The 22,917-nt window shown below is 43.3% G+C and overlaps 1 protein-coding gene across 13 annotated transcripts in view; it reads right to left on the bottom strand.

Moving 5' to 3' along the window:
• The window catches only part of FRMD4A (FERM domain containing 4A), a 676,100-nt gene that overhangs the window by 275,321 nt on the left and 377,862 nt on the right, over positions 1 to 22,917 (bottom strand). For all 13 annotated transcript variants that reach the window (XM_069228743.1, XM_069228739.1, XM_069228737.1 and 10 more), the window contains exon 2: positions 13,536 to 13,601. In XM_069228743.1, coding sequence (XP_069084844.1) covers positions 13,536 to 13,601 — 66 coding nt within the window. The remainder of the gene's footprint in view (positions 1 to 13,535; positions 13,602 to 22,917) is intronic.

Here is a 22,917-nt window from a genome sequence, read left to right as displayed (position 1 = left end):
CTTCAGCTCTTATCCTTTGCAGAGGTTCCTCTTGATTCCAGAAAGGATTCTACAAGCCTGGGGTTTTGGGTCCAATACCTACACCCCTTTCTGCCTTTGAAGTTAGAAAACTTCAAAGAAATTCTCAGTTGTTTACAAGATCCTTCCTTGTCCAGGCCAGGCTTCACACACACCAGGGGGTTGGAGACTGCATTGTGTGAGGGCAGGCACAGTCCTTTCCGGTGTAAGTGACCACTCCTCCCTCTACTCTAGCTCAAATGGCTCACCAGGATATTCAGGCTACACCCCAGCTCCCTTTGTGTCACTGTCTAGAGAAGAGGTGCATACAGCCCAACTGTCAAACTGACCCAGACAGGGAATCCACAAACAGGCAGAGTCACACAATGGTTTAAACAAGAAAATGCCTCCTTCCTAAAAGTGGCATTTTCAAACTAAATCTAAAAACCAACTTCAATAAAAGATGTATTTTTAAATTGTGAGTTCAGAGACCCCAAACTCCAGATTTCTATCTGTTCTCAAAGGGAATCTGCACTTTAAAAAGTTATTTAAAGGCAGCCCCCATGTTAACCTATGAAAGAGATAGGCTTTGCAGCAGTGAAGACTGAATTTGGCAGTATTTCACAGTTAGGACGTGTAAAACACATCAGTACATGTCCACCTTTAACATATACTGCACCCTGCACTTGGGGCTACCTAGGGCCTACCTTATGGGCACCGTATATGTAGTAAAAGGGAAGGTTTCGGCCTGGCAAATGGGTACATTTGCGAGGTTGAATTGGCAGTTTAAAACTGCACACAGACACTGCAGTGGCAGGTCTGAGCCATGTTTGCAGGGCTACTCATGTGGGTGGCATAATCAGTGCTGCTGGCCCACTAATAGCATTTAACATGCATCCCTGGGGCACCTCTAGTGCACTTTACTAGGGACTTACTAGTAAATCAACTATGCCAATCATGGATAACCAATCACCAATACAATTTACACAGGGAGCGCTTGCACTTTAGCGCTGATCAGCAGTGGTAAAGTGCGCAGAGACAAAAAAACAGCAAAAGAGGGATCTGAAAAAATAGGAGGAGGAAGGCAAAATGTTTGGGGGTAACCCTTCAAAAAGGGCCATTTTCAACACTGATGATGGTGTTTTGTGAAGGGAAATGGAAGAGAATAGATAGAGGATCAAAATCCACCTCATTCCTTGCCACATCCTTGTAGCGGACACAGAAAGAAGATGTGACTACGGCGTATAGCTCAGCTTCCGGCACAAATGGTAGATACAACTCCACCTAAGCTAATGAAACTTGTACTTTGATGCCACAAGTTGATAATGTAGGATGATAAAATGAAAAGCCAGACAGAAAAAAAGACTCCGAAAACAACATTAAATGAATGGACGAGGTAGGCAGTTTTTAGGTTTCTGATAAAAAATAAAACTGCTGCTTTAAATCAATAAACATGGCACGAGTTGAAAATGACCACATCTGTAGAGTCTGCCGCAGTAATACAATGACGAAGAAAAGATGACCGTTCTCCAAAGGGCTTATGTCCTTCAAATTTGGAAAGCAGATATGGTGGTCTACAAAGCATTATAACATTCTGTTTCACAGCAACAAAGAATGCCATGGGGGGTGGTGGAGCGCAGGCATTCATGTCCAGCAAGTGGAGAGAGTCATGTGCATGCTGTAGTACACTGCAATCCAAAGGTATGCAGAGCATACAGATCCCTAAAGGAAGCTGAGGTTTGAAGTCCTGCATATATAACAGAAACACAGACTATACAACCATCCTTCTTAACACCTGCCAGAAGAATGCATTCAACAAAACGCAGTATGCTTCAAAATAACTGATCTCAGTCATGGTATCTTCTCTAGACACACCTTAACTTGGTGCAAATCAGCTCAGCAAAATACACATTTGAATACATGACTGCAAACACAATACAATTCATTCAATAAGAAACTCACAGGGTAATGTAGAGGTGCCTACTGTGATTCTGAACAGACATATAATTTATCTTGAGATTAACAAACTCATACATGGCTCCACGATATGCATGATGGATGAAATCACTAAATGCAGCTTTGTCTCACACAGTGAACCTCAGCCTCTGCCACTTACGCCACAGAATAGACCAATACCTGGCTAATGATCCAAGAAAAACATAACACTGAAAAACGACAATGAGAAGACATATATAGCTCTTTGAAGCGTTAAAGAGAAAGGCAAATTTGCAACTGGCACTGGAAACTATGGGCCATATGTATGAACAGGTTTTCCCATAGGCACAGAATGGATAGAACCCTGTGATACATCTGGGCCCATATCCTCGCTTCTGTAATCGGAGACATCAATTTAAAAGGCAATGTTCAAGGGATACACTGAATTAAATAAACAATTATTATAAAGGCCAATATGTTTCCCAAGGATAACTTGTTTTCATGAATATGTAAAAACATCTAACGTTAGTTTCCATCAGGTCCCTGTTCCACCATCCTGAGCAGCCCAGTGACCAGTGTGCAGCCTCGAAATCTTTGTCACTAATGTCTTGTAAAAAAAGAGGTCTTCATGAAAGTTCGGTGCCATTTCTTAATATATCCCAAGTGTTTGAAGCTGTGTTTGGTTAACATGTCTAGAATCAGTGTGCTTTTTGTCTGCAACTGTAGGATCGTGGTTCTAGTCACTGGTGATCATGAAAATGTCTATCTGCCATCTGTGGCTAGACTTGTGCTGGCCGGGTTCTCTGATTAACAAAGGATGCTTTGGTCATTGGTTCTGATTAGCACTGCCATAATTCTGGATCTGACACTATACTATACCCACTAAAGACTTGGTTATGCAATTGAAAGACCACGGTTCTCGTACTGGTTATGGTTCCTGAACAGAGAATGAAGCACAGTTTGTGCTAAATCCACTGTCCTTCTGGATGATTATTGTCACTGCTCCTGAGAAGTCCCCAGTGGAAGGCATCGGCGTGCCTCTTAGACGAATTCACTACGGCTATGCTCTGGTTCTTTGACTGAATGAAGACAGTCATTTCCTTCGTTTGAGAGGCTTGTGGAAATTCGGAGGCATGTTTCTATCAATAGTTTTACCCAGAAAGAAGTGACTCACAAGGGTTGTTTCTTGGCACCAGCGTGTGATTCACTCACCCCATCCCGAATCTAGAACTGCTGCAGTCATATATACTGCTGGGAGAAATTTGGAAGAATGATTTTCTCACATTTTCTGGTAGCTGTTACCAACTTATATATGTGTGTCACATTCAGCTAAGTACAGAAAGGCAATGTGCTGTATTGATTATTAAGAAATATAGGGCCAGATTTACAAGAAACTGGCGCAGCGCAGTGCTGTGCCAAATTAGCAGCGCCACCCTGCACCAGTTTTGAAATGCAGGGAAGTGCCGTATTTACAAGAAGAAGGTGCACCACTGCATTCCCCCTGCGCTAAATTAGGCAGCCTGAGCCAATGCAGGCATCCTTGACCATAGTGCAAGAGTGTCCGAGTTGAGGGGTGTGATTGTTTATGTGTGGGAAGGTGCCCCTTCCTGCACATAAACAATCATCCATGGCATTTTGCTTCTTCTATGTGTGCTGCAGAATACAGCACCCATAGAAAAAGCAAAAAAACTAGAAGGAATAAAAGTATTCCTCCTCGTTGTGCCATGCTAATGCCACCCCTGGGGTGGCGTTAAATGTTGGCGCTGCCTCAGATTTATAAATTCTTGTAAATCTGGAGAAGCGTCAAAAGCAATGGTTGTTGCAGTCGAACACCCACTGCACACCCCTCTAATGCAGAAAACTGCATTGGAGAGGCCCATATTTACAAGGAGGTTTAAAGCCACAAAAAGTGGCGTTACATCACCTTGTAAATACGGAGAACTGGTTAGAACCACATGGGCAACGCAAAAAGTGACGCTCCGGTGGCGCTAGGGCCGTGCAAATATGGCCCACATTTCTGGTACCATCTGTGAATGGCAATGCTTGATACTATGCACGCTTATTCACTTCTAAGATTAGTTTGGTGTATAATTTTTTTAGAACAAAGCAACATATCTCCCTCACTGGTTCCGAATGACAGTGCCTGTATTCTGGCTGACACTATTACCAATGACTAATAGGGCATTTGTATAAGTATGCAATTCAACGTAGCGTGGGGCAAGAAAAGCATGACTTGAGTCCAACTAGGCAATACGTAATTTCAGCAATATTAGGAGGGAATTAAAAAAACTTCATAACAAGGCACATTTTTTCTTGCGGTTAAAGATAAAGGTGTTCCTGCTACAAAGCAAGTAAAGATGAACAAATGCACTAAAATAATAGCCCCTAATGCAAAGACACCAGAGAGTTTCATGATTAACTATGCAGACGTGACAGTGGTCCAAGCTGATGTCTCCTCTTCAGAGGAACTAATCCACCAAGGACTTGAAAGCTCCAGGCCAGCTATGGAGGCCAAAATTGGCAAACTCGGTATGGGCGTAACTCTCTTGTCCCAGTATCTAAGAATTACAGAGGACCGAGTAACAGGGGCAAAAGGCTGTATCTTGAACCACAAAGACACAGTGAAAGAGCTGGAATCCACTGCTGAACAATTAAAAGAAAATTCTAGCTAATTATGGCTGATAGCTTAAGACAACGAGCATTTGCAATGCAACAGGTCTCGCATTTGCTCGAGTTAGACCTGTTAGCGTTATAAACTCCTAACCGAACTTTTCTTGCCACATAAGTTGAAAGAAAAAAAATGAGCACGATCGAGCTATGTAAAGCCCAGTGCAATTGCGCTGAAATTTAAAACCAAGCACGATCGTGCTACGTAAAACACAGCGAAAACGTGCTGCGTGGAAAACAAAAAATAAAGTAGTGCAGAAACCAGGCTGAAAACATGGAGCCTTTTATGTTTTTAGTGGTTGGCCGGTGCGCTTGAGGAGGGCTAAACACCAGAAAAGGCATGATCTATGCATGCCTTTCACTAATGAAATCAAGCTAGCCCACGAACCAACAAAAGTGACAGGCGTGGCATGGGCGTGGTTAAAAGCCCAAAGACAGATTACAACAGGGACGGATCGCTTGTGCGCTCGACCAGAAAAAGGAATGCTCTTGGCGCAATACCATTCGATTTTTAGGCTTTGCAGAAGGAGCGAAGGGTCTGACCCACAGATTCTTTGAGACATGGCTAAAGAGCTTGTTGCCAGTCGACAGGCTCATCTTTCTCTCTAAGAGAACAGGCGCACCATACTCCGGACCCCGGGCCACTCCCAAACAGACCTCTGAATGGACGAGTCTTAAACAGCAGAGCTTACACCTCATCCTAAGAGTAAGGAGAAAAAAGAGGAGCCCTATGACTAACCAGGCCAAACAAAAGCTGAGGGCAATGTGTCTCAAATGCATGTTGCTTAGCCCTGCTAAGATGAAAGTTATCTTTCAGAACAAGATACATTTCTCTGAAAAGCGTGTGCTTGAGTGGAGGAAAGTAACCCTGAAGTTGGCAACTGAAGATAAGCGGCGAGTAATGGAATTGGCTAATTGCACATGAACCATTTCTAGTTCAGAAAAGATGAAGAGACCCAGATGGATGCCATGTGGGTACCCAGGGCACTTGAGGCAGATGTTACATCGCCATCTTTGGTGAATACGTGCCAGCAAAAATGCTAGCAGCCACATGGAATAGGATAGGCCCCTTAATACTAGAAGCAGGCACTTCTTTACACATTCTGGGATGGAACTTTAACTACGTGATATCAAGGCAAGTAGACAAGCGAACACATTCAATTAGAATGTCATATTCTGACATGCAATTTATGTTATTTCCATAGAACTAGGTCTAACAGACACTTCGAGACTGAAGTATGACAATGGAGGGCAATATTCTTATGTCGGACACACACAAGACTCTCTTGCACCTCAATAACAGATTTCTACCAATGGCAGAAATCCTCCCAATAAGGGAAAAAAATACCTATCAAGGGGGATATCAAACCAATTCCTCCCTGATGTTCACTGACTTGAATGGTGAAGACACAAACAAAAACTACATTGAAGGAAGCATGAGACTGACACACTGGAGAAGAGTAGAAAAGATATAACAGAGGACCCGGGAGGGTCTCGGGTGTGAGGAGGCGACAGTGAAGTCTCTTCATAGATCAGTCTGGTCTGCGCACAATCTGTTAAAATCATTGCCTCTCTGCCTATCCTGCTACATAAAATCTTCCTATCTTGCTATTGCCTTACTTAGGACACCATCATAGGCGATATTGCTTAAGACCGAAGGAATACTTATCCTAGCTGCCTTTGCTTGAACTTAACAGTGGTGAATCTTTTAGCTGAAAATAAAACACAAACATGTAGCCTTAAGTTGCACCTTAAATCAACCTCTTTTTATCATGTTTTTTATTGAAGACCTGATTTTCATCCTCCTCTATCCCATCCCCCTACCTTAGGGTCGAATTCTAATTATTTTCATTCACTGCGCCTGCAGCGCTCTGGGCAGGATCACGTTAATAGCAGACCGCGGAGGCCTCATTATACAGACCCCTCTGAAGCCTCTTGTCAAGTATTGTCCCTTGAGTGTCCCTTTGGAGAACCACTGTATATTTCCATGTATTGTGCTCCTTGTGGTTCATTGTTTGCCTTTCTGATTTCCTCATTCCACCTCTGGAAGGCATTGCCTTCATCCTATTGTGGTTCCCGCTATGTGGTCCTTTTCTTTCAATCACTCGGCTTCCAGTTCTCACCTTCACAGTGATGCGCACCCTTCATGTGACACACCAGCCCGTGCTCTGCCTTTTAATCTTCTTGCCTTGGCCCAGTTTTGATCATTGATTCTTTGCCTTCCTAAATCTATTACATTTTAACCAGTAAGTTTCATTATCTCTTTCATTAGAGGGCTCGAACGTACACTGTCCTGGCTCTTCTACTCGACCCTTCTTCCCATCTGGAGATTTTCTATTTTATAACTGTGTAGTAGCATACAATATATCTCTTTTACTGTGAATGAAATCTGTTTAGATGCATCCACCTAAAATTACCATCAAACTTAGCAGCGGGTTTTTACAAAGGATGCTCTTTAAGTAATGGTATTTGTTACCCTGTTAGTAAAGTGCTATAATCACAGATGCTTAGAATTAATGGTGTGAGAAAAATGTTACCGAAATGTCAAATTGTCTAAACAAAACAAAGTGTGGTTCGAAAAACTAAGAAAATGTTCTTGATGAGTCTAGAGAAGCAGGTGGAAGGCACTTCCAAAGAAAGAAAACTGTCCTTGCTTTCCTGGCAAGCAGCCACTCACAATGGTGTTCGAATAGATGGTCATTGAGCTTGGTATTTCACCCTTTGCACCAGTGAAAACAAGGCTGCGCATTAGGCCCATTCGGACTGACTTTTGTCAACCAGAATGGATGTGGTACCACCTTCGGGGAACTCGTGTGAAACGTTGCAATGTTGCAGAGGTTCATAGACCACCTTGGGAAGTTGCCTTCTGCTTTTTTCAGTCTGTGGTAAGCAGAAGCAGGCACGGCCTCCCCCTTCCTCTCCCCCAGTGAAAATGCCAGATTCACCCCTGTATTCCCTTCCTCTTACTAAAGACTGACAACGAAAAATAATCTGCACTACCCCCTTCACAATCTTTGGTTATGGACTATGGACCCTTGGCAGCGACAATGTAAGGATTCACCAGAGAACTAATCACATTGTACCTAGAACAGAGTAGCACTGGTTCCACCCGGCTGCTGAACTATCTGGTTGGTTCTCCACATTCTGGTTCAGAGAGGACTGGAGGTACTTGCCATGCACCTCTGCTGGGCAAACTGTGGCACCTAGGAGTGAGGAGCCACAGCTATGCGGATCATACTGAGGCCATTCATAGAATTATGGATCATTTATGTTCAATTTCAGGTAGTTTTAATATAAAAGGAATTGGCTTAACTGAACTTCACCTAGACTGTGTTTCAACTCTATTTGAAAACCAATAAGCTAGATGTTACCAGGGCAGTATGGTTCCATGAAGAAAATGGGCAAGAAAAAAAACATATTTTATTCTATGTTGTTAAAGGGACACCAAGTGAACTTTATATATAGTGCGCAAATCCTTTTATTCAGATTATTTAAGCGGGTCACTGCATCCGTTCTCAGGGGCATCTTGCTACTGTGGGTTCTGCTACAATAGACAAAGAGCTGCGTTTCTGTAATGAGCTCTAGGCAGGCTCGACACAAATGCATATGTAGAGGTAACAGTTATTGTAGAATATGGCGGCAAGGATATTAACCTGAAATGCACATTTGGATTTCTCAATTACATTGGTGTTCGGTTAGAGGCAGAATAACTTTTAAATTAGGAACATTAGCACTCAGGCAGTGGATGGGTTCACACGAATCTATCTGAAAGAGGGACATCAACCTAGCCTCTGGTTTCAGAACATAATTCAAGGTATTTGTGCCCAGGAGAGAAGGCCTAGACATCTAGAACAGAGGGTAGAACATTGTTTAACAGGTTGCAAACGACTGACTGAAACTTTGTGCAAAAAATACTGGAGCTTCGAGACTTTTCATCAATCGGTTTAGGGAATGCTCTTTTAGTGATTTCCTCTACAGCTTTTTCTCATCGGTGTAGGTCAATGTCAGCATGGGAAGGCTTCACATGGGGTCTTAGCTCTTGTGAAATTTTATTAGATTTGATTGCTATCGATGTCATAATTCTAGAACAATTTGTGTTTTTGCTCTACTGATGTACCTAGTTTTACAGAGCGTGATTCACTAAACATAGGGACACCTAGGTCTCAGGTGATGCAGTGCTTTCCATGTGAAGAGAAAAGCATGCAAAATGTGCATTCAGATCTCAGTCCTAAATCTGCAGACGTTCTACAGACGTATGACTAGGACTATGCTTGGAAATCTATGAATTTTGTACAATTCCAACGGTGAAACGATTCTGAAGCCTTTGTGAATCCAAAAGTCTCCTGAGTGCTCATTATTTTTTCACTAATAAAATCAATGCATCTGGCTAAATGGAACCAGTGAGAAATATCATGAATGTTCCCCGTTTCATTATAGACTACTGGAATCATGAATTCTTCCCTGATTAGCAACCCCGGCTGGTACATAGTGCCACAGAATATGAAAGCTTCCTCATTAATTACTTAGTGACATATCACAGGTGTCTCTTACTTTAATGCCCAGTGCCAGCACAGCTTTCATGAATGGTTTCTGGTTCACTTCTTGGTAATGATACACAGTGACTTATGTGATAATTACTTCCTACCATAACCCCATGTATCTGTACACAAGGGCAGGTTTAATGATTGCTTTATAGTTCGCTATCTGGTACTGATATAGTGAATGAACATTAATGCTTTCTAGGCTACTACATGGTACATAGAGACGTCATGAACTCTTCACTAATGTGAACATGTCGGAAGATAAGGAAAAAAACGGCGTTTTACCAATTAGATAATAACAAAAGTCTTTGAATTACAGAAAAGTTCTTGCCTTTTGAAATATTAAAGACAAAAACGTTTCATGTGTACCAAAGGACATGCATAACAAGCATTGGCAAATAGCCATTGGCAAAGGCAATAGGTCTGGCATTGGCCAATAGCCTTTTGACACTATGAATGTTTTTTACTTTGACATGGATTTGCAAAACTTTCTTGTTTGGGGAAGCTGTCTGGCCCCCATCAATCAAAAAATAGCAAAAAGCAGAAATATGTTTTGGTCTCAAAAAGCACACCTTGTCATTGTAGTGCCTCGCACATAAGGGAACTACTTTGTTAATGGATCTTCTCTTTGTGAAAGGGCTGAATGTTGTCACTCACAATGAAGTAGCCATTGGCTTAAGTGGGCTGACATATTGCCCTATGAGGAACTGTTCTCAGTGCAAGCCCACACGGCTGAGTAAAGCAGCGTAACAGCACATGAGAACCACCAAAGTGATTGATGATGGACTTATTAACTTCCAGGGCATGTGCACAGTAAAAATAAAAAAAACATTTTATAGTTTTCATGGGAGGCTTTCAGATGCAGAAAAGCAACCAATGCGGGAACTAAGAACACACAGTATGGCTCTCTAAATACGCGAGGAGATAGGAATCCAGCAGATGATCCAAAATGCAAGTGTAGACAAAGGCAACTTCCCCTGTTAAACTACGAACTTAAAATGGTTGTTTGTTGGGATATAAAAGTGCTGTGAAGTCTTCATTCGGTGCAGCACTCAACAAGAAGCCACCTCTGCTCAGTGGACTTCCCTAGACGGACATTCTGTACCTGTTTAAAACAATCAATCATCGGAATGGGTCACCAACAATACATTTGTCTTGAAGCCGCGGCAGGAATGCAATATGGTCCATTAAGTAAACGCTATTGACTTGCTGTTTTGACTAATTTTGTAAGGCATATGAACCAGTTATTCATAATATGGTTGGTCACTGACCCAATCTGAACCTTACGAAAAATAGTCACATTAGAGATTGTTACAAAGTTCAGATATGGTTGTGCTCCTTGGGTTGTCCAGCTAGCACAAGAAGAAAGCGGATTCTTAGGCCCCGGCGGGAATCACAATTCAGATACATTTCCTGTGATTCAAGACTGTTTACACCCTTCCCATTCATGGCTTCCTTATCTTTGTCCATTGAGACCATCAGACTTCCTGTCCACGTTACTCACACTGCCTCGAGGAATGCAGTGGAAGTGTCATACGTTTCCTTCAGAATCTAAGCAACTTCTTTGGACAAATGTGGCATTTTTAAACTAGAGCATTTTTAGCTTTTGAGATGTAACCTTGAACACATGAACACGCTAAACCATATCCCGTAGGTACTCGCTGCTTACATAGTTACACTTACTCAAGACACCTTGTGTTAAATGTCGTTTCACACTTTGGTATAGCTTGGCCAAAAGCATCCATTGTGTATGATTACAAACAAAATGATGCTCAGGAGATCTCCAGTACAAAATTAAACAAAGTGTGTGTCAATTTCGAAAGTATTGGGATTTCTAGCAAACTATGACCTCACCAATCGTCATGGCATTTCACGAGGAGTTTGGCCAGGTTTTATATATCGTTGGGCTTTGGGAAACAATGTACAAAGAATATTTAGCTTTTGTGAAGACAACTTAGAACACGTAGATGATTATGCAAGTTCATCAGAGTTTTTCATTATGTATACTAATTTAAAATATGGTTTGTCAAAAATACTTCTTCCTTTGCTATTAGTGGTCATATTTTTCACTGGGGCCCTGAAATGATAATTCACATCTAAGCACACATGAAGTCGGAGACACACCAAACACATCGCGACTCTTCATCATAGACATCAAAATGCCAAACAATAACTGAAAAATTCTATTTGATTTCATTCAGGAGGTCTTTCACATATTGTGTCAATGTATATTGCATAAGCAAAGTCGCTTTTTTCGCAGTTACTTGGGATTATTACATTTAGAAGGGCAGAGTTAAACTCATATGCAATGGGATTCTTATTTAATGCGGCCTTTCTGCAATTCTTCATCATAAGGGTATTGGATAATGGACTACAGAAACAAATCAAACAAACATATTTGTGAGTTTATCATTAGGAATGGGCACAAGGAGATTGAGAGGTATCAAAACTACAAAAGGGTGGCACAAGAAGACAGGGAGAAGGGATATGAGAAAGGGAGAGAGAGAGAGCAACACGAGTTTGAGGGACAGAGTATATTGCAATCATGTTACAAGATACTTCCTTGGATACATCCTATTTGTGGGTTGGTCATTTCATTGAGTGATACGCATCCACCCATTGAAAACTCTGGTGATGAAAAGCCGAATACAAGCCCTCAATCTCTTTACTACTAAAGACCTATCTCAAGTCTCTCATTCCTATGCAGGGTTTGCAAGGTTATTGTAGACATCTTACTCTCTGTCCTCCATTAACATTACACATTCTCATGAGCTTCAGTCTGGGTTCTATCTGCAGCAAGAAACAGAGACTGCACTGACAAAGATCTGCGAATAACAACTAACTTTTTTGAATGATGGTCTTTACATGGGTCCTGCCTGACCTCGCAGCAGCCTTCAACACGGTTAACCTCTATCAACTCTTGCACTGGCTCTCAACAGCCTGTTGCGTTAGTGGAGCTGCTTAACAGTGGTTCACCTCCTTTCTCTACGACCAGTCTCACCACATGCAATTGGGACACATGTTAACACCACCTCGTACTTAGGTGCAGCTTAAAGGTTGCTGCAATATGAGTGGATCAGGTCTGAGATGCTCACACCCTTCCACCCAATGCTTTCCATTAAAGATTACACTACAAAATCACGCCCTTCCACTCATGCACATGGAAAGGACATCCAAATTACACGACAAGGCCCAGTCATGGGAAATAAGTGCCTTGTAAGTACATTAGAACAAAATACCCTCTAAAGGATCCTCTACAGCTTCACTGCAAACATGGGCAAGGAAATTCAGCGAGAAAGAAAGCCATGATGTGTGTAATGTTGTTAGAGTTTCATTTCACATACAAGTCATAACCTTGATGAATTGAAAACAAAGGGTCTCTTGACAGGCCTCAAACCGGCAAGCACGTAAAAGGAGTATGTTTTGCAATAGCTGCTACCTTGTATCTTAAATTATGTTAGCAGTGTTGCTTGTTTTGTGAAAATATATTAGGGGCAAGATAGTCCGTGTCAGATTTACAACGGCAACAAAGCAGTGAAACTGTTAATTTGGTGGTGTTAAAATGTGTTACAATTGTTTGATCAAATGTACTTCTGAATATGTAATATTATTATACATTATCAATAATGCAATCTCACAATTGGCATCACAATGTTTGTTACTGCATCATGGTACATTTCCGGAGCAAGGGGTATGTTGCTTCGACATTAGGCAGTGCTCATAACTTACACCCCTACATGGTATGCCTCGAGGATTCAGCTATTCCACTGCCAAGAAGAGAGGAAACATACAGTCATGCTATGAAAATCAAACTTTCAGATACAAACGAAACCCCAATGAGCTAGAAAAAAGGTCCACAGGGGAGTAGGCGGGAATATTAACAAGTCTTCCTGAACGGATGTTGGCACGGTCTGGTCACATGGACGAGTCTGAATGGGTGGGGCGGGGTGACTGGAAAACCAACTAAAATAGTGGACTATGTACATGAAAAGGGTAACTTTGTGCAGAGGCAAGCAGGAAGAACAGAGAAAGAACTGACTCGTTATCTTATCTGCACTGAACGCAAGGGGGCCGGAGGAGATCCTAATGCAGAAGTGTGCAACACTGGTCCAGGAGGGCTTTTGTTTAATAAATCTGTGCATTTTGGGAGTTGTGGTCCCGGTCTGCTTCAGATGGTCTAAACTTGATAACAACGAGCTGGCAAAGAAACATTGCGTCTTATTGACAGAGAGCAATCGGTCAAGCCCACCGGGGGTCCTGGAACCTTAGAGGAGTCAGACTACTTACAGGTCTATTATCATATGCATCCTGGTACAGAATCCAATGTACACATTCCTACGAGAGAACAGTTTTACAATTGCAAGAGATCTTAAAAGTAAAGGTAGTGTTAGTTACCTGAACAAGAAGTTCCAGCTTCCGGTCATCTAGGAGGTGCACTTGACATCGCCGGCCCTCCGTCATCTACAAGAAAAGAAGGGACAGTCCTTAAAGTTACATAATTAAGTACCTCACAAAAGGTTGTGGAGTCATGGCTCCTTTTGTACAGATCAGCAATCAAATGTAGACATTTCCTGATCTCCCTCAGACACAGCGAAAGGAGGGTTTACGAGGAAAGCTGTCTCTAGGAACCAGGCCTCTGCCTTTCCTCAAGCTCAGCCATGATTTTATTTGTGTTTGAAAGCTGAGTGGGGAACAGAGTAAAGAAGACCACATGGCTTGCAGTGGCCTGGATCCTGCAATTTCATACAAGTGTTCCTGCCTCAGATGTTATACTTGGCAGTGTTGTGAGGAAGCCGCCAGCCTCTCTTCCTCTCAAGGTTTAGAATCACATTGAGCAAGAAGGAAACCCTGTTCATTGTTCACAAACCTTCCTCTGTTATACTTTCTCTGTGGGTTACACTTTCTTCACACCATATAAAGCCACCAGGCCCGATTCACATCAGTTTTGTAGAAAAGTCAATGACAGATTCCTCATACATTTCCATGTGTAAACCTATTCTATCTTGAATACCCTTGTGGACAGTCAGCAATGCAACAACTCACTGGAGTACACTGGGTGGAAAATTTCAGATTGGTTTTTGTTTTACTTTTTTTCTCCACAGGAAAAAAATATATTTCCCATTCACAAACCGCTTCCACTAGACTTTTATGGGAGAAGTTTTCCAGGGTAGGAAATGGTGAATAAAATGTTTGTAAATATTCACAAACTGACGAGTTTGCAAAATGATTCCACATTTATCATGGTCACCAGTCCCTTCTACGGTTAGGCCCCCATTCCAGCCTCTAACCATAACCCTCCTGCTATGGGCCATCTGATGCACCGACATCCTGCCCAGAGGAGCAAGTTGCACTAAGTAAGTGTCTGCAAATCCTGGTTCTTGGTATCAGATTCTAGGGGTTTATACCCACAAATCACTTTTGTTGACAGTTCAGATCGACTCTAAACGCAAAATAAGATTGTGAATGTGGCTCTGAATATTTTAAATAACATGGGGAAACGTCTTCTGTGACACTAATTTACTCATTCTAAGTTGGTCGTTAAATCTGGATCCGGGAGCAAACGGCGTTTGTATAAAGATAGGGATTCCCTGTTGTGCCCTAACTATGAAACGACTAAAAAAAATGCTCTTGCATATTCCTCGTGGTATTAGCACAAGAGGGATGTGCAAAGTGGAGAGCCCATTTTGCTAATTTCTGAAAAGTGTTCCGGTTATAACCTGTGCAATTCTGGGAGGTAAAACACTCCTGGGGACACTCAAAAAGTACAGTAACAGTTTTTTTCCCCTGAGGCGACTTTAACGCTCAATAATTTAGAGCAAATCCTGAGGCGCTGAGACCATGCACAGGGCCACATACCGAGGCGCTTTTGCAACCGAGGAGCGTTATTCGGAATGTGTGCAGAGTCCTCACAAATGCCAGTGACAAAGTCTGTAGACACAGCTGCTCGGCCGTGGCACAAGAGCTGCGGGCTGCGGAAGAGTGATTTGTCAAAGCCGACGAGCAGGAATGTCCACCGACAAAGGGGCATCATATCTTGCAGAGACTCCCCTGTGCCAACCCCTGTGCCTTCCCACCCACCCCCTCCTAAGGAAACAGCGTGTGTGTCAGCGCGAGGCGTCCTTGCCGCGGTTGTCCGAGTGAATATCTGGGCTAGATCAGTGTGTCCTTCACTGACAGACAATTTTCAGCTGCCCCCCCGGCTTAAACATGTGCGGCCTCCGTTAACCAAACAGTGTGTCCGTTGTCTTGTTGTGAACTGCAAGCCACCAACGTGTCCTCATGGGGGACAGAGGGTGAGGCAACACAAGACGTTAACTGATATTAAAAGTACACTCACTCAGTGGTCGAAGTGCCACAACAAAAGTATGGGAACTGTGATGCTGTAAGCAATGAGGGCGGGGCGAGCGAGCGCGGGGGTGTGGCCAAAGGTGTGGCTAAAAAAGCAAAATACTCAACTTTTTTTCGGTCTTTCACCTTCAGATAACTACATATAAAATAACCGGCTTAAATGAAAATTAAATGTAAGTACGTTGGGAAATTCACTAGAGTACATACAAAACCTCTTTTTACATAATGCACTGCACCATACAGGGAGTGCAGAATTATTAGGCAAATGAGTATTTTGACCACATCATCCTCTTTATGCATGTTGTCTTACTCCAAGCTGTATAGGCTCGAAAGCCTACTACCAATTAAGCATATTAGGTGATGTGCATCTCTGTAATGAGAAGGGGTGTGGTCTAATGACATCAACACCCTATATCAGGTGTGCATAATTATTAGGCAACTTCCTTTCCTTTGGCAAAATGGGTCAAAAGAAGGACTTGACAGGCTCAGAAAAGTCAAAAATAGTGAGATATCTTGCAGAGGGATGCAGCACTCTTAAAATTGCAAAGCTTCTGAAGCGTGATCATCGAACAATCAAGCGTTTCATTCAAAATAGTCAACAGGGTCGCAAGAAGCGTGTGGAAAAACCAAGGCGCAAAATAACTGCCCATGAACTGAGAAAAGTCAAGCGTGCAGCTGCCACGATGCCACTTGCCACCAGTTTGGCCATATTTCAGAGCTGCAACATCACTGGAGTGCCCAAAAGCACAAGGTGTGCAATACTCAGAGACATGGCCAAGGTAAGAAAGGCAGAAAAACGACCACCACTGAACAAGACACACAAGCTGAAACGTCAAGACTGGGCCAAGAAATATCTCAAGACTGATTTTCTAAGGTTTTATGGACTGATGAAATGAGAGTGAGTCTTGATGGGCCAGATGGATGGGCCCGTGGCTGGATTGGTAAAGGGCAGAGAGCTCCAGTCCGACTCAGACGCCAGCAAGCTGGAGGTGGAGTACTGGTTTGGGCTGGTATCATCAAAGATGAGCTTGTGGGGCCTTTTCGGGTTGAGGATGGAGTCAAGCTCAACTCCCAGTCCTACTGCCAGTTCTTGGAAGACACCTTCTTCAAGCAGTGGTACAGGAAGAAGTCTGCATCCTTCAAGAAAAAAATGATTTTCATGCAGGACAATGCTCCATCACACGCGTCCAAGTACTCCACAGCGTGGCTGGCAAGAAAGGGTATAAAAGAAGGAAATCTAATGACATGGCCTCCTTGTTCACCTGATCTGAACCCCATTGAGAACCTGTGGTCCATCATCAAATGTGAGATTTACAAGGAGGGAAAACAGTACACCTCTCTGAACAGTGTCTGGGAGGCTGTGGTTGCTGCTGCACGCAATGTTGATGGTGAACAGATCAAAACACTGACAGAATCCATGGATGGCAGGCTTTTGAGTGTCCTTGCAAAGAAAGGTGGCTATATTGGTCACTGATTTGTTTTTGTTTTGTTTTTGAATGTCAGAAATGTATATTTGTGAATGTTGAGATGTTATATTGGTTTCACTGGTAATAATAAATAATTGAAATGGGTATCTTTGTTTTTTGTTAAGTTGCCTAATAATTATTCACAGTAATAGTCACCTGCACACACAGATATCCCCCTAACATATCTAAAACTAAAAACAAACTAAAAACAACTTCCAAAAATATTCAGCTTTGATATTAATGAGTTTTTTGGGTTCATTGAGAACATGGTTGTTGTTCAATAATAAAATTAATCCTCAAAAATACAACTTGCCTAATAATTCTGCACTCCCTGTAGAGGCACATAATTCAATCTTGGTTGGTGCAGTGGAGAATAGTGACATGCATTTTTAGTGCTATGAAGTCCCAGTCTGGGACAGAAAGCACTGTAAACACGTAACTCATTATTTTAAACTTGCATTACACAAAGTACAAGATAGGCTTCTAAAATGTGCAAAAAAATTGTCTTTTCACAATAAGTAGGGGAACTGTTTTCCTAAAATTAAAAAAGTATGGGCATGTCATGCGCCCCTCAGATCCCCCTACTTCGACCACTGCATTCAAAGGTTCGTGCTGCTTTACAGTGAGAGTCCTAGGTTTAAAACCAACTTTTTTACTTTATATATTTCGAAGTAAGCTTTATTTTAGTTATTTGAGTTATCATAACATTCTTATAAAAATGACAGGGATTGTGTTGTTCATTTGGACAATTAACCGATACCCTGTGGTGGTGAGCGTTTATAAAAATGCAAAATCGACACAATGAAGATAAATCCCCAGTCACTTTCATGTGCGTCAGCACAAGTCGGTGCGTGTGCGTGCGTGGGCTGTGCACGCGCCTAGTCCGTGTTGCTAGGGGTGCAGACATGTCTTGTAACAATGTTAACCTAGACGCCATTTCCTTTCCACGACCATCTGCACGGGAAGATTTGAACTTCTGACCTCGCGCCAAAGGATGGCCCGTGTAAAACGAGACCTCGCATGAATGTCAACTGGTGACCACCCACTCGAGCACCGCCGTTACAGCTGTAATGCCTTTAATGGGCACGATTAAAGGGGCACAACCGTCCCTTGAGTGAACCACAGTGCAGCAATAAAATGCTGCAATCTGCGGCACTGGAGAGAGGGCGGTTGTGTAACAGGAGGGCTCCTCCGCGCCAGAGCTATGGAGCAGCATTCCTCTGACGGGCCTGCGCTGGGCTGAGCACCAGGAGCGTGTCACTGCTAACAACAGACACCCGAAGGCGCGCAGCAAGCATTGGTGCAGCAGGAGCAGTGACACCAAGACCCACGGGTCCACGGTACCTCCACGATGGCTATGTTAAGGACCCTCAGGGTGAGGTGGGTGGAGGCTTCGGTGTCCTTAGTGTGATGAGCAGGTTAGGCCATTGGGCACCCAGAGTAAGAGCCGAGGGCACGCTGGAAGTGCACGAGTGACACTGGCAGTCTTTGCTCACCCATATTTCAATTCTCTCTACAGACCCCCTGGAACCAAAGGTTTTTTTTTTTTTTTTTTTTTGCGCCCAAGAGCAAAATTGATAGTTTTTAATTCAAGCGCACTGTTACTTTGTAAAAGACATGAAACAAACAGAAGGCTGCTGATTAATGTTGTCGCAGCGGTCTGCAGAGAAGAGGGGCTCCAAACGTTGGAGAGGCGTCCCACCTCCGTGGTCATGCACCATCATTGATGCTGCCAAGATACATTTTCAGTCGTGTGTGGCATGAAATGCGTTCCAGAAAAGGCCTCACAATCGACCTGTTCCGGTCTGTTCAAGCTCCCCGTCTGTCTGTGCCCTCAGTCTTGGGTGCGCATGCGCACTGACCGGCAAGTATTTATAATCACTCCGATTTAAAGTACAGCTGTGCTCACAAACACTGTTCTCAAAAAATTGACGACTGAAGTTAAAGTAGTAGTTCAGTTTCTCCTGGAATATCTGTGGATGTTTTTATGGCTTCTCTTCAAATTGCAGGAGAAGTACAACCAGACGGGAGCTTGAATGGTTACAACACTTGAACTCCTGCATCTGGCGGACAAGTAACTGGGGCACGAGATCGAACGATGTCAGACAGAGGTTCCCCCGTCAGCAATAGGACTTTAACTTCCCCATTAGTACTGAAGTAACAGGAAGGCAATGCAAAGCTCTGTGGAAAACTGAATAACAAAGGTCTGAGTTTGACGCTCACTGTTGGCCTCTTTCATGGGTACCGCCGTCACTGATGCAGAAGGGGCAGTGCCACCCCGCCCAGGGCTGTGAGGTGCCCACTGCACTCCACTTCTAATGGTCTTTCGCTACTCATGGATGGACAGGGGGCCCATCTACCGTGCTTGATTGGGGCCCCTCTGGAACCCTTGCTAGGCCACTGCTTTGAGTCAGAAGTTCTACTCCCTGTACGATGGACTAAGATCGATAAACTGAGCGCCATTAAAGGATGTTTTAGTAACAAATGGTATCTACAGATGTGTGACGTGGCACATCCATGGAAGCAAGGGGGGGGGAGAAACAAGTGACAGCTGATGCAGAGCTTTAGGGGCGGCATCTGGTGCAATAGTGAGGTAAAGGTTCTGTCTACAGGCAGAAGAATGACAGGAGGGCAGCAGGTGACGGACAGAGCGCACAGCACCAGGATGTGGGCGTCAGAGAGGAGATGGCGCGTCCCCGCAACGGTGAAGCGGCGCACAGAAGGGAGGATTATCATAAAGTGAGGTGCTGCCCTGCAGGAGTTCCTGAGTTAGATGGAGGGGGGGGGGGGGGGGGGGGGGACTCGGAGGGAAGCACACGAGGATGTCCCCAAGATTCAAGAGCATCCCGAGGGAGTGGGGACCTGCTGGCATTTAATGGAGGGCTACAATGATAACTTGAAATAGTAAGGACCAGCTCGCATTTTGAGACCGGACTAATATTTAAAAAAATCCCTCTGCAGTGAAAAAAATACAAAACTTAAAGTCACTGCTCTATGTATACTTTGTATCTTTGAGGGAAAAACCCCAATATGTTATCAATCCGTCGATTTTTGCGATATGAGAAGCCCCCTGTGCATTATATCTCACGGGCTCCGTGGCAGGTGGAGTGATTCACGAGTCGATGGTATAAGGTAGGAGAGTAATCCTCATCCGGGCGAGGAAGCCAACCCCTCGTGCGTTTTAAAGACATGGTAACAACATGTCAGCAGACACTTGTGCCCGTTTTTATACTGATATGCTGAAGGAGTAATGATGCTCGGAGACCCTCAGTGGACCTTAGTCACTTTACAGGTCTCTTAAAAGCAAAATAATATGAACAATTAATCATAACATGTTAGATGTAAAGGGAAATAAACATATTTATGGAAAACAATGCATGCCTTTCCTCAAAACAAAATCTTTATTCATCTATATACTGCTGAAGTTTTTTTTTGTTTTTTTTTTTTTAACAGGGGGAGTTGTTTGACTCTACAAAAGTAGACAAACAGGCTTGCTGGTTCACTATTTACATATATGCCCATGTTTTGTAGTATGGTACACGACCCGAGAGGCCAGAAAGATCCAATTAAATTCTCAAGAAACACCCCTCCCCCATACAGGCACAGTTGTTACTGAGGTCCCTGGCCCGCATATTGTACATCAATAGCTCACGAGAAAATGTAATGGGTCCATCCCTGGTTCTACTGCTTCAAGGAGGGTATAAAGTACTTGCTAGTAGGAGGACTCCATCCATCACAAGAGGGCAATCAGGAAGAGTTCCTACCTTCATTGGGAAGTGAATTAAACACTTCTTCTCAGTTACAACCTACAGTATCTGACGAATGGTTATGTGTGGCCTGCAGCTCAGGCACTATGCCATCTACCTTCAAATGTAGGCCCTTACTTCAACCTTCCTGCTAATATTAATTCTGGCACAGATTCCCGTTTGGCCCCAAATTTTGAATCCAGGTTGAGCGCAAATTGGGCACCATTGGTATTTGCTTGTACAATCTTCACCATGGGAAACCTGGCACAAATTGTGCTTGCAAATATCCGAAATTTCAGGTTTCCACTTACTGGAATGAGGAAAACGTGCACAAATAATGCATTACCCCATTTCCAAAGTCTGAGATTCGCTATGGTGTGATAATTGTGTACACTTCCGTATTACAATTTGCAGGATGCACTATTACTGCACACAATTCGTCCATAAGGTACACTAATGATCCTACTCGGTCTAACAAAGAATACCAACCACTGACATAACACATCTAGTGCAGAAGCCATTGGCCTGATATTACACAGTGCTCTTCTGCTAACCACAAAACAGCCACTTAGCTACAAAATGTTCTTGCCAACCAGCCCATCATATCAGCTGACCCACTGGACAGCTTTCCCCAGAATGCACATCCGGCCTGTTCAGAGAAGAGCACTTTCTGAGACTGTGAGATGTTGCTGTTTGGTCCATGACCTGACCTTGGCGTTAGTATACATCTCCTGTTGGCAGGGCACACAGTTACGAAGTGTACCAGTAAACACCTAAGAGGAATATGAAGTATGCTAAGCATGCTGTCAGGATGTCCTTGAGTCAACATCATCACATTGTCCCTATCAAAGAATAGCAAAGCAATTTGAAACCTTGGTTGACGGGTTCAATAATGAGAAAACAATGACTCTACATAATTGCTGAACAAGAAAACAATGGTAAATTTATAAATGTTTAACTTGAAACTAGTTAAAATAAGGGCTTACCATTTAAAGAGCCACACATGGAATAATGAAATGTTATTTGTCAGAGTGACACTGCCCCTCCCGTGCCAAGTTTATGTAGTTTTTATTTCGCCCACTTTTTCCACTTACATGGCCAGTTAGTGCTCTTCAGGCAGCATTTGGGTCTGATTTTGTGTTTTTTTCCCACGGTGGGCCTTCTGTCCGTGAAATAGTACAATGGGTGCAGACCAGCCAGCTCTAAGCGAATTAATGCATTTATGAGTACCCCCTCCCAAGAATGGAGTTTGCCCAAGGGGAAGGCTTCAGACTGTTATGACTTAAGACAGTCCAACCTCTGCCTTAAGCCTGGCAAAAACCTCAGGAAATCGGTATCATTTTTGTGTGCTCACAACAGGCATGAGTGACGTGAGACCCTAATGGGTGAGTAGCTGCGCTTTACAAGCACTGATTGATTGATTGAGCACTGATTGAGTGCCTTAAGCCAGAGAAAAGCTTTAGTAAATAAGGCCAGAAGTGTGAGATGATGGACACATAGTCTAGTGCCTGGCTGAGGAGTGGTGCTAATTCTGGAAGTAAGGAGGAGGTGATGGTAATTCTGGGAGCGGCTATGCAAATTCTAGAAGCGGGGAGGGCGATGCTGATTCTGGTAGCAGGGGCGGTTGATGCAAATTCTGGAAGCGGGAGGTGGGGTCAATACGAATTCTGGAAGCTGGGAAGGGCGATGAGCCTTCTGGATGTGGGAAAGGGTGATGCGCATTTTGGAAGTGGGGAAGGGCGATGAGCCTTCTAGAGACGGGGAAGGGTAATACGCATTCTAGAAGCATGCTCATTTTATTTGAGTATGGGATTGAAAAGTCTATGCAATCTTGACTGATTCCATTCTAACCTTATTACAAGAACAGAACTTTACACAGGTTGGAAATATATCCCCTCCCTCCCATGTGCTAAATGGCATCACTATAACCTCCCTGCTCCCTTTAAAAAACAATTATTCGCCGACTTTTTAGAGGCGCTTGAAATAGGAGAAGGGGTAGCTAACTACTCCCTTGTTGGTGTATAAGGTCAGAAGTGACCTGAAAGCGAAGCAAAGTGCTCTAGAAAGCTGCTCAATATATAAATAAAGCAGCGAATAAATATACCTCCCTTCTCTACATGCAGTCTAGCCACTTTTAAACCCCCCTTGCTTGCAGCTGTGAATGCATGTTACGTATTCCCTTTCCACCAATGAAATCCTCTCGAGAGATATTTAAAA

The sequence above is a fragment of the Pleurodeles waltl genome, chromosome 4_1 (assembly GCF_031143425.1).
Source record: "Pleurodeles waltl isolate 20211129_DDA chromosome 4_1, aPleWal1.hap1.20221129, whole genome shotgun sequence".
Lineage (NCBI taxonomy): Eukaryota > Metazoa > Chordata > Amphibia > Caudata > Salamandridae > Pleurodeles > Pleurodeles waltl.
This window is presented reverse-complemented; position numbering and strand designations above follow the sequence as displayed.